Source organism: Nomascus leucogenys, chromosome 24, assembly GCF_006542625.1.
Source record: "Nomascus leucogenys isolate Asia chromosome 24, Asia_NLE_v1, whole genome shotgun sequence".
Classification (NCBI taxonomy): Eukaryota; Metazoa; Chordata; class Mammalia; order Primates; family Hylobatidae; genus Nomascus; species Nomascus leucogenys.
In genome coordinates this window covers 13743643-13762884 of record NC_044404.1, presented here as the reverse complement: position 1 = coordinate 13762884, position 19242 = coordinate 13743643, and the positions used below count along the sequence as shown (strand labels likewise).

The following is a 19242-nucleotide window of genomic DNA, read 5'->3' as shown; positions in this document are numbered from 1 at the left end:
GGCAAGGGGCCGGTCCGGTGCAAGAGATTAATCTCAATCTAACATCCGCTGTGTCACTGTCTATTTCTGGAGAATGGCAGCTCTTCACCTTCTCCAGCTCAGGTGTCAGCTGCTAGGGAGAAGTCATCACTCAAGGGGAGGGAGCCCAGACAGGTGGTGATGGGCAGGCCACCAAGCCGCCCTGCACAAGGGAGATGCCTGTCTCTTCTGAATGTGCCCTGGAAGACAAGGAAGTTGTGGTTATAAGGGGAGGGCGCTGTGGGCCCTGTTCTTCCTAGGCCAGAATGAGATGGAGCCCACTTTGGTTTCAGTGGGTTGGAGGTAGACCCATCACAAGACGAAAGGTGGGAAGTCAACTTCTCACCAGTTGAGCCTGCCTATTGTGGGGAGGTGAGCTGCATGACTCCTACTGCCTCCCAAAGCCCTTGTGCCACCAAGCATGTGGTTTTATAGAACAACAGGACCCAGTTAAATGATTTGTGGCTATGGGACAAAGGCTGACAGTTAGGACAGGAGCCCAATTCATTCTTGAATTCCATTGTCCTAGAATCCATCTGTTGGGTATCTTGAGCGTAAACAACGGAAGCCAACTCTGACTAACGCAGGCAGGGCAGGAATATGTTGCAGGGATGTCAGATAGTTCACAGAATTGAAGAGAAGCCTGGAGAAGCAGGCTTAGAAGAGAATGGGGCAGCTCTGCAGGTGGAGAACGCAGAACCAATGGACAGTTTCTGCAGGGTGGGGCTGCTGGCTGGACTGAATGGGTTCCAGTTGTGTATTTTGTCAGCCCACCCAAGACTCAGTCCTGGGACAGACAGACTCTGGCTCAGTGTGGGTTGGGTACCGACCTCTATGCTAGGAGAGGGCCACACATTTTAAGAAAGTTAGGCTAGGTGCAGTGGCTCACGCCTGTAATCCCAGCACTTTAGGAGGTTGAGGCAGGTGGATCGCTTGAGTCTGGGAGTTCGAGACCAGCCTGGGCAACATGGTGAAATCTTGTCTCTACTAAAAATAAAAAAAATTAGCTGGGCCTGGTGGTGCACACCTGTAGCCCCAGTTACTTGAGAGGCCGAGGTGAGAAGATCAGTTGAACCCGGGAGGTGGAGGTTGCAGTGAGCCAAGACCGTGCCACTGCACTCCAGCCAGCTGGGTGATAGGGTGAGACCCTGTCTCAAAAAAAAAAAAAAAAAAAAAAGATGTACCAAGACATACTTGATGGGTGAGAGATGATTGCCCCCAAAAGGAAGCTGGGGAATTGCCTCAGGAGAGATGAAGGGGGAGAAGCCAGAGGGCAACAGGTGGCTATGAAATATGTGATTCCTATAGTGGGTTGAATTGCATCCCCCGAAAAGGCGTGTCCAAGTCCTAAGCCTTGGCGCCTATGAATGTGACCTTATTTGGAAAAAGGGTCTTTGCAAATGTAATTAAATGAAGGATCTGGAGATGAGATCATCCTGGACTGAGGGTAGGACTGTCCTAAATCCAATGGCAGAGGTCCTTGTAAGGGAAAGGCAGAGGGAGACTTGCAAGATGGAGACACAGAGCAGAGGCCGTATGGAGACAGGGGGAGAGGCTGGAGGGAGGCAGCCATAAGCCAAAGGATGTGAAGAACCACCAGAAGAGTTCGAGACCAGCCTGGCCAACATGGCGAAACCCCATCTGTACTAAAAATACAAAAATTAGCCAGGCGTGGTGGTGGGCGCCTGTAATCCCAGCTATTCGGGAGGCTGAGGAAGGAGAATCATTTGAACCCGGGAGGCAGAGCTTGCAGTGAGCCAAGACCACACCACTGCACTCCAGCCAGCTGGGTGACAGAGTGAGACTCCGTCTCAAAAAAAAAAAAAAAAAAAAAGAACCATCAGAAGCTGGAGGAGGCCAGGAAGGATTCTCCCCAGAACCTTCGGAGGGAGCCCAGCCTGGCTGACACCTTAATTTCAGAATTCTGGCCTCCAAAACTATGAGAGAATAAATTTGTTTTAAGCCCCTCGGTTTGTGGTGATTTGTAACAGCAGCCCAAAAAACAAACACAGCATGCAACCCCCCTAGAATGACCTTTTAGTGCTCTTTGCCCTGAGTACTCCAGGCTCAGGCCACCAATGGGGGTAGCATGAGCCCCAAACCAGATTGACAAGACATTGTGCAGCTTTGGCATAATTGTAGGACCCTCTGGGTCTTAGTGTCCTGGCAATAACTTGTGCGAGCATTCTTCTTCTTCTTCATTTTTTTTTTTTTTTTTGAGATGGAGTCTCGCTCTCGCCCAGGCTGGAGTACAGCGGCACAATCTTGGCTCACTGCAAACTCCGCCTCCTGAGTTCACGCCATTCTCCTTCCTCAGCCTCCTGAGTAGATGGGACTACAGTTGCCCACCATCACGCCCGGCTAATTTTTTGTATTTTAATAGAGACAGGGTTTCACCGTGTTAGCCAGGATGGTCTCGATCTCCTGACCTCATGATCTACCCGCCTCGGCCTCCCAAAGTGCTGGGATTACAGGTGTGAGCCACTGTGCCCAGCCGTATTTTTTTCTTTTTTTTTAAGATGGGGTTTCGCTCTTGTTGCCCAGGCTGGAGTACAATGGCGCGATCTTGGCTCATCACAACCTCCACCTCCTGGGTTCAAGCGATTCTCCTGCCTCAGCCTCCTGAGTAGGTGGGATTACAGGCAGGCGCCATCACGCCTAATTTTGTATTTTTGGTAGAGACGGGGTTTCTCCATGTTGGTCAGTGTGGTCTTGAACTCCTGACCTCAGGTGATCCCCCTGCCTCAGCCTCCCAAAGTGCTGGGATTACAGGCGTGAGCCACCGTGCCTGGCCTGTGCAAGCATTCTTAAGGCAACAGGGAAGGGTATTGTCTAACTGCATAGGCACTAGGGTGAGACCACCTGATTCTAGATCCTGGCTCTTCCATTCTTAGCTGGATAACCTCAAGCAGGTAACATAACTGTTCAGTTTGCTTATCTGCGAACCAGGATCATCCCAGTACCAGCTGCAGAGTTTGTTTTGTAGATTAAAGGAGAGCAGGCAATGCAGAGTGCTTAGAAGAATATCTGGCATATGGTGAGGCTGCAAGAGAGGTTGGCTGATGCATCTCCACTCTGTTTCCAAAGATCAATGAGAATTTCCACCTCTCAAGAGAGGAAAGCATGAAAATATACACAGCTTCTCTCTACTCCAGAGAGTTGCATGTTACCTGCTGGTGAATCTGGGGGAAAGAACTTTTGTCCTAGAAGGCAGGGGCCTGTGCCAGTCCAGCACCATCAGCCACTGGGGATCCATCTGTCTGATGGGGGAGCTGGTTTCAGAACCCCTTTGTGGCCACACGTCTAAGCCACGTTCCCTGATCCTGTCTTTATTCATATGTTGATTCAAAAATATTGTTTACAGGTTCTAGTACTAGGAATACAGCAGGTAACAAAACAAAACGATGGACCTCACATAGCCGACATGGGGGTGGGGGAGGAGCAGGGGGGCAGAAAATAAATACCTGTGCAGAGAAAAATAAAGAGGGAAGGGGGAGATGGAGGATGATGGGGTGGGGAGCGTGGCTGCTTTGAATGGAGGCAGGGAGGCCTCTTTGAGAAGGTGACTGTCTAGTCACCTGACGAAAGGGAAGGAGCGAGCCAGGCAGAGCAGGCAGGTGCAGAGGCCCTGACAGTGGCCTGCGCGGGGATGTTTGAGGAACAGCAAGCAAGGTGGAGTGGAGGGGTTTAGCAGGGGTGATACGGACTGTGGATTTCATTTTAAGAGAGATGGGGAGCCACTGAGGGGTGTTGAGCAGAGGAATGACTAGAGGTACTTATAATAAATCTCTCTACACACACACGCGTGCTCGCTCCCTCTCCCTTCCCTTCCCCTCCCCTTCCCTCCCCTCCCTGCTCCTCCCCTCCCCACTCCTCTCCTCTCTGTTGGTTCTGTTTCTCTGGAGCACCCTAATATGGGCACCCTCCTCATATATCTGGAGTCAGACACAGGCTCAGTCTGAAACTTCAAAAATCTGAACAATGCTAACCACAGGGTTCTCGAGCATGTGCATGGCCAGGTACTGTGGTGAGAGCTTTTCAGATATTCCCTTGTTTCATGTTCACAGTGTCATCTCGAGGTGGCACTCAGGGTGGCTGGGCCTGGCCCAGGGTCACACAGGGACCATGTGGTGGAGTGGTCCAGCCTGGGGTCTGTCCTAACCCTAATGTGGGCAGCATCTCTCCATTCTGTATTTCAGGGCATCCAGGGAGCCCTTCTGACAAGGGTGTCCAGAAGCTGTGCTCCCTGGATGCCTGGTGGCTTCACCTTCCCAGCCTTTCCAGCTCATGGTGGGACCAGAAGGGTGGCTGGAGAGTTCCAGGCCATCTCTTTAGAAGACACTGTGCCTGGGCTGGGTGTGGTGGCTCACGCCTGTAATCCCAGCACTTTGGGAGGCCGAGGCAGGTGGATCACCTGAGGTCAGGAGTTTGAGACCAGCCTGGCCAAGGTGAAACCCCATCTCTACTAAACATACAAAAATTAGCTGGGCGTGGTGGTGCATGCCTGTAATCCCAGTTACTCGGGAGGCTGAGGCAGGAGAATTGCTTGAGCCTGGGCAGCAGAGGTTCCAGTGAGCCGAGATCACACAACTGCACTCCAGCCTGGGCTACAGAGCAAGACTCTGTCTCAAAATTAAATAAATAAATTAATAAAATTAAAATAAAAAAAAAAAAGACACTGTGCCTCGAGGGAGCTTGTTAGGAGGGGCTGGGCCAGGCTGGTGCAGTCCTAGGTCTCATGCCTGGGAGAGTGGGAGGCACGATGCAGTGGCCAAGCTCCAGAGCCAGACCAGCTGGGGTCAGGCCCAGCTCTGGCATTTCCCTGCTACTTGGCCCTGGGCAAGTCACTTGCCCTCTCTGTGCCTCAGTTTGGTCAGCTGTAAGATGGGGGTACTTATAGTGGCCTTCCGATCAGGTTGGCCTGAGGAATAAACAAGGCTAGTACGTTTTGTGAAGGTTCAAGTGTGCCAGGCACACACCAGGTGCTGTGAAGTATTGGCTTTCCTTCGCTATTCTTAACTTAGACAGCTGAAGGGGTGGGTCGGGAAGAGGAGAACATTCCAAGGTCAAGTAGGAACATTGCAGGGATCCCATCGTCACCTCCATGTGCCGCATGCCAGCCCATCTTCCACTGTCCTGCTGATCCAGCCCCCAAAGCCCCCTCTGTGAGCTTGCCCTTGACCTGTCTTGTGGGGCTTTGCACTGTTTTTTTCTTTTTTCTTTTTTTTTTTTTCAAGATAGAGTCTTATTTGGCAGCACAAGCTGGAGTGCAGTGGCGTGATCTCGGCTCCCTGCAGCCTTTGCCTCTGGGGCTCAACCGATTTTCCTGTCTCAGCCTCCCAAGTAGCTGGGACTAGAGGCGTGCACCACCACACCTGGTTAGTTTTTTTGTTATTTTTAGTAGAGACAGGGTTTCACCATGTTGCCCGGGGTGGTCTCGAACTCCCGTGTTCAGGCGATCCACCCGCCTCGGCCTCCCAAAGTGCTGGGGTTACAGGTGTGAGCCACCGTGCCTGGCCAGGCTTTGCACTTTGTACTTTAAGTGTCCTCTTTTGTGCCTGTGTCCCAATGCCTCTCTTGTAAGACCTAAGCTCCATGAGGCCAGGGCCACCCCTCTCTGTTTCTCTCTCTTCCTTCCTCTCTCCCTGCCTTCCTTCCATCCTCCCTTCCTTCCTTTTCTATCCTGCATGGCATGTAGCATAAAGCCTCACCTGTTTTGCTTAATGCATGAATTAAAGGAAGCCATTTAATAATGAAATGTCTATTTATTGACTAAAAATAGGCCCGTCTTAGAAGGTTATACTATCTTAGTCTTCTCAGGCTGCCATAAGAAAACACCATAGATTGGTGGTTTAACAAGCACGCATTTATTTCCTCACAGTTTTGGAGGGTGGAAGTCTGAGATCAGGGTGCCAGCAGGGCTGGGTTCTGGAGAGGGCTCTCTTCCTGGCTTGCAGACAGTTGCCTTCTTTCTGGCTCCTCACATGGCAGAGAGAGAGAAAGAAAGTGAGAGACAGAGACACATTGGGAGAGCTCTCTGGTGTCTCTTATAAGAACACATTGGCGGGGCGCGGTGGCTCATGCCTGTAATCCCAGCACTTTGGGAGGCTGAGGCGGGCAGATCACAAGGTCAGGAGATCGAGACCATCCTGGCTAACACAGTGAAACCTTGTCTCTACTAAAAAAATGCAAAAAAAATTAGCCGGGCATGGTGGCGGGTGCCTGTAGTCTCAGCTACTCTGGAGGCTGAGGAAGGAGAATGGCGTGAACCTGGGAGGCAGAGCTTGCAGTGAGCCAAGATCATGCCACTGCACTCCAGCCTGGGTGACAGAGCGAGACTCCGTCTGAAAAAAAAACAAAAACAAAAACATAAGAACACTAATCCCTGGGCAGATGCCATGTCTCACATCTGTAGTTCCAGCACTTTGGGAGGCCAAGGTGGGTGGATCACTTGAGGTCAGGAGTTTGAGACCAGTCTGGCCAACATGGTGAAACCCCGTCTCTACTAAAAATACAAAAATTAGCTGGGCATGGTGGTGCATGCCTGTAATCCCAGCTACTTGGGAGGCTGAGGCAGGAGAATCGCTTGAATCCGGGAAGCAGAAGTTGTGGTGAGTCGAGATTGCACCACTGCACTCCAGAGTGGACTCCATCTTGTGGGGGGGCGGTGGGGAGGAAGAACACTAATCCCATCAGGACGGCCACACCGTAATTACCTAATCTCATCTAACCCTAACTGCCTCCCAGAGGCCTCACCTCCAAATACCGTCACACTGGGGGCTGGGGCCTCCACATATGCATTTTACGGATCTAAATGTTTAGTCCATAATAGCCACCTAATGGCTGGGCCTGGTAGCTCACACCTTTAATCTCAGAGCTTGGTGATGCTGAGGTGGGAGGATTGCTTGAGGACAGCAGTTGGAGACCAGCCTGGGTGTATTAGTCTGTTCTCATGCTGCTAATAAAGACATACTTGAGACTGGGTAATTTATAAAGGAAAGAGGTTTAATGGACTCACAGTTCCACATGGCTGGGGAGGCCTCACAATCATGGTGGAAGGTGAAGGAGGAGCAAACTCACATATTACACAGTGGCAGGCAAGAGCACATGTAGAGGGGAACTCCCATTTATGAAAACATCATGGTACTGAGACTTATTCACAACCAGGAGAACAGTATGGGGGAAACCTACCAACCCTGTGATTCAATTATCTCCACCTTAACAGTTAGGGATTATTACAATTCAAGGTGACATTTGGGTAAGGACACAGCCAAACCATATCACTGGGCAACATAGCAAGACCCTGTCTTTACAAAAAAATTTAAAAGTCTACATAATAGCTATATACTTAGTAGAGCATTTCAGTCTAAAGCAGTGATCCTCAATTGAGGTGACTTTGTCCTCCCCACCCAGGGGACACGTAGCAATGTCTGGAGACAGTTTTTTTTTTTTAGATGGAGTTTCGCTCTTATTACCCAGGCTGGAGTGCAATGGCCTGATCTCAGCTCACTGCAGCCTCTACCTCCTGGGTTCAAGCAATTCTCCTGCCTCAGCCTCCCAAGTAGCTGGCATTACAGGCATGCGCCACCATGCCCAGCTAATTTTTGTATTTTTAGTGCAGACGGGGTTTCGCCATGTTGGCCAGGCTGGTCTCGAGCTCCTGACCTCAGGTAATCCACCCGCCTCGGCCTCCCAAAGTGCTGGGATTACAGGCATGAGCCACCGCGCCCGGACTGGAGACAGTTTTGATTGTCACACTGGGTGGGGGGTGTTACTGGCATCTGGTAGGTGGAGGCCAGGGATGCTGCTAAACATCCTATAGGACACAGGACAGCTCCTATGTCAAAAAATGATCCTATCCCAAATGTCAGTAACGGCCAAGTTGAGAAACCCTGGTCTAAACAAAGGTCCCCTAGGAGAGAAGAGGGGACCCTGGAGTCTGCCTTTGCCAAGTCCAGAGTTGTGCTGTTGGCTTCACAGCCTTTGTAGACAGCTTTTGTAGCAATACCCTCAGCCTTGTGCTGGGCCCTGCCTGCCTGGCAGACTTTGTCCAACTCTTCTTATTTCTCTGCCCTTTGTGAGCTATGAAAGCTCATCAAGTCAGTGGATCTTATCATGAAAGCCCCACTAAGCACTGCCATTCCGAAGTCCCTGCCCCTGGTGGGCTTGTGTGCACCGTTTTTCAAACAAGCCCATTTCTTCTAGCCACAGAGAAATGTGAGATGACATTTTCTAAAATTGTCACTTTGTAAAAATGCCAAGATGAGTCTCAAGGCACAAAGAACATTGTGGAAATCAGAACTGACTTGGGAAGTGGTGGCTTGCAAAGGTTGGATTTAAACGGCAGGCGCCGTGGACTTATGTTGTTGGGTTGTGGTGGTTTTCCAGCTGATACCGCTTCCTGAAGATGAGGATTTCTAGAAAATTTCTCCAGCTAAATAATGATCTGTCACTAGTTTGGAGGCTGCAAATAATCTGCTGGCTTTAGAAACCGTCTGTGCTTCACACAGTCTGTTGGTGTCCATCTTATTTATTTTCATATCATTTTTGGCTGGGGTGGGCTGTTAGGAGGCAGGTTGATTGATGTTTTTCCATTTTTTCATTGAAGACATCAGTGTCTGCAAAAAAAAAAAAAAGCCCAGTATAACTTTGTTTTAAAGTGCTCCTGTTTTTATTTTTATTTTTTAAAAGATAAAGCTCTCCTGTTTTATTCAAATGCATTTAAAATTCTCAGGAGAAGTTTGGCCTCTTTAAGAAAAAGAAAGAGTCAAAAACAGTAATCAAGTATAAACTGGGGAGGTCTGCAGAGCTCTGGTCCAGCTAATTCCTTGGGTATATAAAGCAGACACTGATTCCGGGAGAGGAGGGAACGCAGAGTCTGGTTGCTAGGCAATGGTTCCCATGGGACAGAAGCATCCATGGGTTGGCTGTAGACTACATAAAAGATGGGGCAGGACAGAAGGAAGGAGGATGCTCAGACACTATTCCTCCATCTTCTGTTTCTTAGATGGAGAAATAAAGGCACACAAAACCCCCCATGGTGGTTGCAGGGTTGCTGTGTAATTAGCAGGGCTGCTTTTTCCAGGACAGAAGCCTGCTAATTAGCGAGGTGTGAAGAAATCATTTCAACTTTCACATAATGCTGGAAATGGGAAACCTGGAAGCACTAAAAAAGAGAGCAGGTGAAGGTTTTCCTGAGAGTTGAACAAAGCCAGAGGCAAGCGGAGGCTGAAGGCAGTTGAGCTTCATGTCAAAATGGCGTCCTTGCATCTCTCTCTCTCTCTCTGGCTCTTCTCACTGAGAAAAGGGCACCTTGTTAATCAAAGGATAAGAGTAAGCTTCCACAGCCAAGTGGCTGGGTTCAAATCCTGGCTTCATCACTGTGAAGCTGCATTGCCAAAGGCAAGCTATGCAAATGCTCTCAGTTTTCTCATCCATGAAATGGGCATAACAACAGCACTTACCTCATAAGATTGTTGTGAGTAAAAACGTGTGTAGCAATTAGAACAAGATCTGCACGGAGTAAGTGCAACATGACTGTTAGTTACTACTCTATTTATTTTTCTCTCCTCTTCCAGATCAGAAACAAAAGATCTGAACTCTTTATGCATTCTAATACCATTCATTCTCTTATAACTGAGGTTTGTAAAATCATGGTCATCATTTGAATTTGTACATAGCTTGTATTGTGTATCAGTCAGGATGATTATGCTTGGTAACAAACAGCTTTAGCAGCTCTGTACAACATAAGCTATTTCTTTGGTTCATGTCCAAGGAGGGCTGGTAATGGGGATGGGGGGGCTCCGTTCATAATATTTATTCAGAGACCTTAACCATCAGGGGCTTTATCTCAACACATGGTATGTTTCTCACCTAAGCTGATGCTAAATTCTCCTATGTTCACTCAGCTACCCCTGGCTACATTGTGGTCCCCGAATGCTGAGCTCTTTCCCAACATTTCTTTTTTTTTTTGACACAGGGTCTCACTGTTGTCTGGGCTAGAGTGCAGTGGCGTGATCATAGCCTCAGTCTACCAGGCTCAAATGATCCTCCTGCCTCAGCTTCCTGAGTAGCTTGAACTACGGGTGTGTACCACCAGACCTGGCTAATTTTTAAATTTTCTGTAGAGACAGGGTCTTGCTATGTTGCTCAGGCTGGTCTCGAACTCCCGAGCTCAAGTGAGTCTCTCATCTTGGCCTCCCAAAGTGTTGGGATTATAGACATGAGCCACCACACCCGGCCTCTTTCCCAGCTTCTTGTCTCTGCCTAGAATGTTCTTCTCATGGCTAGTTTCATCTCATCCTTTTGACCTTAGCTGAAATAATACCTCCTGACCACCCCTTCTAAAGACAATTCTTTGTCCCAGACTTTCTTTATCATTCTACCCTGACGTTTCATCCTAAACATTTTACATATGTCTTGAACTATTCATTTATTGTCTAAAATGTAAGCTGAATGAAGGCAAAGGCTTTGTTTTGTTTCCTGCTGTATCCCCAGGGCCTCGTATATGGCAAATACTCAAAAATATCTGTGGCATAAATGAATGTCTATCTTCTTGCACTAGAATTTACACTCTCTGAGGGTAGAGGACTTAGTTGCCTTGTATATCACCAACCCGGTTGTTGGCCCAAGAGAAGTACAAGTTCAAGCCTGGGCAACATGGTGAAATCCCATCTTCAATACATTCTTTTTTTTTTTGAGATGGAGTCTCGCTCTGTCGCCCAGGCTAGAGTGCAGTGGGGCTATCTCGGCTTACTGCAGCCTTCGCCTCCTGGGTTCAAGTGATTCTTGTGCCTCAGCCTCCCGAGTAGCTGGAATTACAGGAGCACACCACCATGCCTGGCTAATTTTGTATTTTGTATTTTTAGTAGAAACAGGGTTTCACCATGTTGGCCATGCTGGTCCCGAACTCCAGACCTTAAGTGATCCATCCACCTCGGCCTCCTAAAGTGCTGAGATTACAGGTGTGAGCCTCCACGCCCGACCAATATGTTCTTATTAAATGAATAAATGAGCATATGGAGAGCCACCTCTCATGGTGCCCAGTTTCTCACGTCTCAGGCAAGTCTCCCTTTTGATTCATATAAGCAGATGGAGGGTACAGAATCCACCTGTCTGTAATTCTCAAAGCTGCCTTCTACTGCACTTGATGGCAGGTGGGATTCCCCGAAAGCAGTAGTTTAGTGATAAGGGAACCATCCTCGGGAGGTGTCTCTAAAATGTTATAAGCCCATTATGCTAGGATACCACCAGCTGACTGGCAACTTGTGTCACTGTCATGTGATGGCAGCCACGGGAAGAAAGCATCAGTTTCCTGTGTCTGCATCACCTGCATCCCTGGCGCTTCTCTTCTTGGCTTTCTTCCGCTTTCCTCTTCCTTTTGGAGACACAGTGGCTACAGGCCAAGTCTCTGGAGACAGTTTGCTTGACTTGTAATCCAGGCTCAGCCACATACTAGCTGTACAGCTTTGGGCAAGTTACATGACCACTCTGAGCCTGTTCCCCCATCTGTAAAATGGGGATGATAATGGAACCCACCCCCATGGAGTGGTTGTAAGGATTAAATGAATCAATATAGCCAAATGCTTAGAACAGTATCCGGCCTGTGGTAAGGCCCATGTAGCATGTATGTGTTATTAATTGTAAAGCTCTCGCCCAGCACACACTCACTTGTGGTCTTTTTCTAGGCTGGAGGGTTTGAAATGTCTTCATAAATTAGTCAAACACTCTTCAAGTAAAATTGGGAAGACAATCCTAACATATAAAACACAGTTTTAAAGGGCTCCTCTAAGGCCAGGCGTGGCGGCTCACACCTGTAATTCCAGCACTTTAGGAGGCCGAGGTGGGCAGATCACTTGAGGCCAGGAGTTTGAGACTAGCCAGGCCAACATGGTGAAATTTCATCTCTACTAACAATATAAAAATTAGCTAGGTATGGTGGTGCACACCTGTGATCCCAGCTACTCGGGAAGCTGAGGCACAGGAATCACTTGAACCCAGGAGGTGGAGGTTGTAGTAAGCTGTGATTGTGCCACTGCACTCCAGCCTGGGCGACAGAGCGAGACTCCGTCTCAAAAAAAAAAATAAAAATAAATAAATAAATAAATAAAAATAAATAAATAAATACATAAATTTTTAAAAAAAGGGCTCCTCTGGTCCTAGTGGAAGTGAGTGTCCTAGAGGTTCTCAAACCCCTTCCCAACCTCCTCTGACAACTAGAAAATAATGCTTCTTGAAGTGGGCCTCAGGATCCACAGCATCAGAATCACCTGGTTATTAAAAGTACTTATTAAACATGCAGAGTTTAGGGCCCCACCCCAGACCTACTGAATCAGATTCCCCATGGGTGGTGCCTTGGAACCTGCATTTTAACTGTCTTTAGGTGATTCCTAAGCACATGGAAGCTTCCTCCAAGCTTCCAAGTACCAAGCACTATTTGAAGGCCACCTTCAGATACACCCTTATGTTCTCCACCCCTGTCAAGGGAAAATCCTTTTGGGGTTGTGGGGTTCCTACAATACAATGCTAACCCTCCTTTCACTTCCACTCAGAGGACAGTGAAGAGGAAGATAGTATCTAACTTGGAAAATGGCACTACCAAGTGGAGGGTCCGTCCACTAGTTGGCACTGACCCATCCCACTGCATCTGCCCCAACCTCCACTCCTGCTACTAGCTGGGTCTGGATTAGGGTCTACAGAGTTCCTAAACCCGAAACAGATAATGGTGCCCTTCTATCCCCGCTCTGAGTAATTCGAAATCAAAAGAGTACTAAGCCTGGCTGGGCACGGTGGCTCATGCCTGTAATCCTAGCACTTTCGGAGGCCAAGGTGGGCGGATCACCTGTCCAGGAGTTCAAGACCAGCCTGGACAACGTGGTGAAACCCCATCTCTACTAAAAATACTAAAATTAGTCAGGTGTGGTGGCGCACGCCTGTAATCCCAGCTACTCGGGAGGCCGAGGCAGGAGAATCACTTGAACCCAGGAGGTGGAGGTTGAGGTGAGCCGAGATCATGCCATTGCACTCCGGCCTGGGCAACAGAGACTCCATCTCAAAAACAAAAAACAGGAAAAAACAAAAAAAGGCCAGGCACGGTGGCTCACACCTGTAATCCCAGCACTTTGGGAGGCCGAGGTGGGCGGATCATGAGATCAGGAAATCGAGACCACCTGGCCAACACGGTGAAACCCCATCTCTACTAAAAATACAAAAAATTAGCTGGGCGTGGTAGCAGTTGCCTGTAGTCCCAGCTACTCAGGAGTCTGAGGCAGAATGGCATGAACCCAGGAGGCGGAGCTTGCAGTGAGCCAAGATCTCGCCACTGCACTCCAGCCCGGGCAACAGAGCAAGACTCAATCTCAAAAAAAAAAAAAGAAAAACCTGAAAATAGGTCAGTGAAGACCAGCACATTCCAATTTTTTCCCATGGTGATCACTCTAAGGCTTTTTTTTTTTTTTTTTTTTCAGTTTAAATTCCATTTAAATAAGTCTTTTACCCCCTTTTATTTTTGGGAGGATGCTTGCACATTACTGGCTTTGTAAGCACCTGCCTTGTCAACTTTTAGGCAACCTTGAGCTGCAGTCTAAATCTCTCTCTCCTCTGCCTGCCTTTTCTCAGGCCTCGATGAAATCCAGTGCTCCCTGCCCATGGAGAGCAGGAGGGTATCCCTGCGTGAGCTGTCGGAGGCCAGCTTCAGCGAGTGTAGGTTCAGCCTGTCACTCACAGACCTCTTCATCATCATTTTCTCCGGCGTGGCCGTGTCCATTGCGGCCATCATCTCTAGCTTCTTTCTGGCCACCGTGGTGCAGTGCTTCCAGAGGTGTGCACCCAACAAAGATGCGGAGGATGAAGACGAGGACGAGGATGACTGAGCCACCTCCTCCCTCCCGCTCCTTACTCTCCAGCACTGAACCCGAAGCTTTCTCCAAGAAGAGAGGGAAATGCTGAAAATGGAAAAGCATTGGCCACCGTCCGTGAACCGAACAGAGCCTGTTCCATGTCTTGGCCCCGGGGTACACCTGCTGGGACCACCAGTCTCAGAGTTTAGAATCAGCAGAGCACAGAAGCCCAGGAAGGATGGAGGGAATTATTCCTGGAGCATAACCTGCCTCTCAGATTGAGGTGTGTATTGGGGGAGAAGATGACCAAGTCAGGCTTCATAGCTGATGACTAAAAGCCTCCCCCAGGAGATATGAAGACTGGCAGCTTTCAATGGCAAAGATGATTTTATGCCATTCTTTTTCTGACCTGTACTGGGAGATCATGGAACATCTGCCTTCCTCCCAAGAAATAGCAGCTCAAACAGTGGATATTCAAATTCAGATCATTCACCACAAGAATGAGAACCTTGATCCTTATATAATAGGCCTCAGCAACCTTGGGGTGTTATACTGAGAACTAATAAACTCGTGTGCAATAAACTCAAATGTTTATGTTCCCCCAGATTTTATATGTTGAAACCTAATCTCCAATGTGATTGTATTTGAAGGTGGGGCTTTTGGGAGGTGATTAGGTTTAGATCATGTCATGAGGATGGGGCCCAAATGATGGGATTAGTGCCCTCATGAAAGGTGGCCCCAGAGAGCTCCTTCACCCCTCCAACACTTGAGGATGCCGCAAGAAATCAGCCGCCCATGAACCGAGAAGCAGGCCCTCACCAGAACCCAACCATGCTGGCACCCAGATCTCAGACTTCCAGCCTCCAGAACTGGGAGAAATAAATAAATATCTGTTGTTTGTAAGCCACTCAATCTCTGGTATTCTGTTATAGTGGTCGAAATGGACCCATGAAGAAGCTAAGAACTGGTCAGAGGGTATCTGTTGTTAATTTTGGTAAGCTGGTTGGGAAAACTTTGACTTGACATAACTCAAACCCTGATCTTTATCCTAAGCGGTAGCAACTTGTAGAGGAAGGATTTGTTGCTTTGTACAGTTGTGATGGTCTCTCTGCTCAGCATCATTTTTCCTTCTGAAGGACAGACAGGTTGTTCTCCTCCATCACCCACTTCCTGAGTCCCTTCCCAGCTACTCTCTATGTCAGCACAGTTCTAGATCTCCAGAACTTTTGGTAAACTTGCCCGGAGGCCAGGATTCCAATCAACATGTTGCACTGGATCAACCAAATGCTTAAACAAACAAACAAACAAAACACTGGGACTTGGGCTCTGAAAAACTTCCATCAGTGGCCCTTAGGGTGTATGTGACATTGCTTTGGTGCACAGGCTATGACAGGCACCAAAAAAAGTATTTTCCAGGATGTGGAATGCAGCACTTTGGTTCAGAGACAATATGAAACAAACAAGTCTTAACACCCCAGTGGGTTAATACAAGATAGCTTGTGCTAGCAGCATTGGATGAGGCTGGGGGCTGAGACTTGGATGAGGGCCTCACACCAACTCTCGAGATATTTTTGAGAATCGTTTCTCCATTGTTTCCTATCATATATTCCTGGTTCTTTCCTCCATTGCTCCCTTCCATCTTTGCCCTCATAAATAGCTATCGAGTGCTTGAGTGCCAGGTACTGGTCCAGGCACTGTGGTTATGCATTGGATAGGAAACACAGGTTCCCTGCTCTCTTGTGCGTTATATTCTTATGGGTAGAACATAAAACAAACAGGGAAACAAAACTACCATTGCAGGTAGAGATAAGTATCATGAAGGAAATAAATGAGGTCCTTTGACAGAGAGTCACTGGGAGAAGACACTCCAGCAGAGGTAGTGGGGTGTGTTAAGGTTCTCCAGAGAAACTGAACCAAAAGCAGACAGACAGAAAAAGAGATTTATTGTAAGGAATTGGCTCAGGAGATGATGGAGGCTGAGATGTCCCATGATCTGCAGTTGGTGAGCTGGAGCCAGGAGAGCTGATGGTGTAGTCCCAGGCCAAGGGCAGGAGAAGACTCAGCTCAGCAGTCAGGCAGAAAAGCAGTGGATTCTTCCTTCCTCCACCTTTTTGTTGTATTCAGGCCCTTATTGGATTAGATGAGGCCTGACACATTGGGGAGGGCCATCTGCTTTACTCAGTCCACCTGTTCCAATGTTAATCCCATCCAAAAACACACAGACACACCTGGAAATAGTTTAACCAAATATCTGGGCACCCCATGGCCCAGTCAGGTTGACACAAAATTAATCATCACATTGCAGAAGGCCTTTGATTGGGTGGCTTTTGGGCTGAATCCTGCTTCCCCCTTCTCCCACCTCCTAACCTCGTCCCTTCTTTCCTACTCTCCCACTCTCTTTCTCCACCCTTTTCTCCCCTTCAGCCTAGAGGAGACTCTGGGTCACCCTTCTGCTCCCCATCATTGCAGTCTCCAGTGGAGGAGACCGCTGGCTCAGGAAGGCTACCTTCTCACAGAGACCCTGGGCCAGTGGAGTAGGGAGTGGCATCTTCCAGGACTCTGTGGCAACCTCAGCTCCTGTGAGAGCCCCATCTATGGCCTCTGACCCTTGGTGCACATACCGCTCCCCCTGGGAGTTTGAGATGCAAAACACACAATCTAAAGTCAGCACCTCCCCAGCCTGGCCACAGATTCAGCTGAGACCTACGTGGGGTTGGAATTGCTGCCATGGCCTGCTCTCCACCCCAGGAGCACCACTACCTGAGACTCAAAGGCATGAACCCAACTGGGTTTTGGCCCCCACCAAAGTCATAATGTGTACCTCCAAGAGTCCTGGGGACATGGTACCCTAAGCTGGGGAAATAGCACTAGACCCTTGTTCTAATAGGTTCTAGTGGATGAATTCCCATTTTATGAGTCTCCTTTATTCCTTCTGTCTGCCTCAGGTGATTCATGCTGGTCAGCAGGTTCAGTAGTTTCCTTAGAAGGCATGAGCGAGGCTGGGCACAGTGGCTCACGTCTGTAATCCCAGCACTTTGGGATGCCAAGGCGGGCAGATCACGAGGTCAAGAGATCGAGACCATCCTGGCTAACACTGTGAAACCCCGTCTCTACTAAAAATACAAAAAAATTAGCGGGGTATGGTGGTCGGCGCCTGTAGTCCCAGCTACTTGGGAGGCTGAGGCAGGAGCATAGCATGAATCTGGGAGGTGGAGCTTGCAGTGAGCCAAGATCCTGCCACTGCACCACTCCAGCCTGAGCGACAGAGCAAGACTCTGTCTCAAAAAAAAAAAAAAAAAAAAAGCACAAGCCCTGCATGGCGCCGGGGCCAGGGTTCATTCACGGAATAAATTAGTGAGCAGGGGAGGGGCAGTCATTTCTGCTGGCTGTACCAAAGAGTTTTGGAGTGAACGTGATTCTTGGGAAGAACAGGAGCTTTAAAAGATGTCCAGTTAAAATGGTCCCTTACTGCCTGGATATAAAATTTTTATAAAACATTGAGATCATGGGGGACCTGGGGGTGGGGAGGATCTGCAGTCAGTCCCAAGAAAATAAACTGACCAGGAGCCACAGCTTAACTGGGGAAATGCCTTTTGAGACATGACATTGCACAAACAATAGGCAATGATTTAGAGCTCTCTGACTTGCCATTGACTGGGTCTCAAGTTATTGCCATTATTAACAGTGACAATGCTACATACCAGTTTAGGGTCTCCCACATCTCCAAAGGCGTCATTTGGGTCTTCACTCAAGCATTACTTCCTCAGTGTCAGCCTTATCACACCACCCTATATTATTTTCTGCACAGCTCATACCATGATCTGATCTATGTGTTTGTTTACGTGTTTATTGTTTACCTTCCTGGACTAGAACTTGAGCTCCCCAAGGGCAGAGAGTTGGGCAGCTCATGTGCCCAGCATTTAGAACCATGCCCAGCACGGCCGGGTGCAGTGGCTCATGCCTGTAATCCCAGCACTTTGGGAGGCTAAGGCGGGCGGATCATGAGGTCAGGAGATTGAGACCATCCTGGCCAACATGGTGAAACCCCGTCTCTACTAAAAATACAAAACTTAGCTGGGTGTGGTGGCGCATGCCTGTAATCCCAGCTACTTAGGAGGCTGAGGCATGAGAATTGCTTGAACCCAGGAGGTGGAGGTTGCAGTGAGCCGAGATCATGCCACTGCACTCCAGCCCAGGCGACAGAGCGAGACTCTGTCTCAAAAACAAAACAAAAACAAACAAACAAAAAACCATACCCGGCACGTAGCAGTGGCACAGCCAGCATAGGTATTGGTTGAAAGAACAAACAAATGGTTTGCCACACTAGCTACCCCACAAACCTGAGGTCCATGTAGGCATCCTTACAACTCCACATAAGAGCCACTATCGTCCCAGTCTTGTAGATGAGGAAGCTGAGGCTCAGAGAGAGTAGGTAGATTACAGGAAGCAACTGAGCCCAAAAAGACTTGTGGCTATTGGACTCCAAAGCCTGTGCTCTTGGTTCTGCTCATAGTTCATGTGTATTAGAGGCATTCTCTGTATGAGATGCTGGACCAAGCCCTTATGCGGATTTCCTCATGTAAGCCACTCAAACTATATGAGGCAGGTACCATTATTACCTAGTCTTTACGATTCCATCACTTCCATTTTGCCATTGAGAGAGCTGGTTTGGGTCTGGGAGTAACTTGCCGGGGGGACACAGCCCGTCAGTGATGGAGCAGGAGTTGGCCACAGGTGCTCTGACCCCTGCGTGCACTGCCTCTCTTAGCCACCTGCATTCCCTTCTTAGGTCAGCAGGTGCAGGCCTGGCAAGAACAGCGTGGAGGGACACATTTCTTGAGGCTGCATGCCGAGCTTCTGGAAAAGCAGCCTGCAGTTGCCATATGCACCCAAGATGAGTTTATTCCAAGCCTCAAATCCAACATCTCAGATCCCCCCCAGTGAAGAGTCAAAACCACCAAAACGTCTTACTCTCTTGCTCTCAAGACCTTATGACTAGAGGATTCCAGCATCACAATCGAATTCATCAGTAATGAATGCTGTGATGACAGCAGGTACCACTAGTACAGCCCTTGGACCTGGGCAAGAGGGGCATTATCTTGGGTCCAGTGCTTTAGGGGGCCCTGCTCCAGTCCTCCTCCAGCTATACTCTTCCCCAGGGAGCAAGGAATCCGTGGCCACCCAGAACATGTCCCCTTCTAGAACATTTTTTGGGTACTTGGGGCCCCCGATTTCTGGCAAAAACGATTCCAAGCTTGGATGTGGGCATCTTCCCAGCATCCCTGCTTTAGAGCAGGCTGAGTGGCCACACAGGATGAATAGAGGTGAATAGAGGTTGGATGTGAGGGTGGGATGTCCACACAGGTGTGCATAGACCTCTAAGGTG

At 48.7% G+C, this 19242-nt stretch overlaps 1 protein-coding gene across 1 annotated transcript in view; it reads left to right on the top strand.

Annotated features, from left to right (window-relative positions):
* The window catches only part of LRRC38 (leucine rich repeat containing 38), a 42700-nt gene extending 27937 nt beyond the window's left edge, over window positions 1-14763 (top strand). Inside the window, exon 2 of the mRNA XM_003274263.4 lies at window positions 13636-14763. Within this exon, the coding sequence (XP_003274311.1) occupies window positions 13636-13889 (254 nt within the window). The 3' untranslated portion in view covers window positions 13890-14763. The remainder of the gene's footprint in view (window positions 1-13635) is intronic.
* The last annotated feature ends 4479 nt before the right edge of the window (window positions 14764-19242 follow it).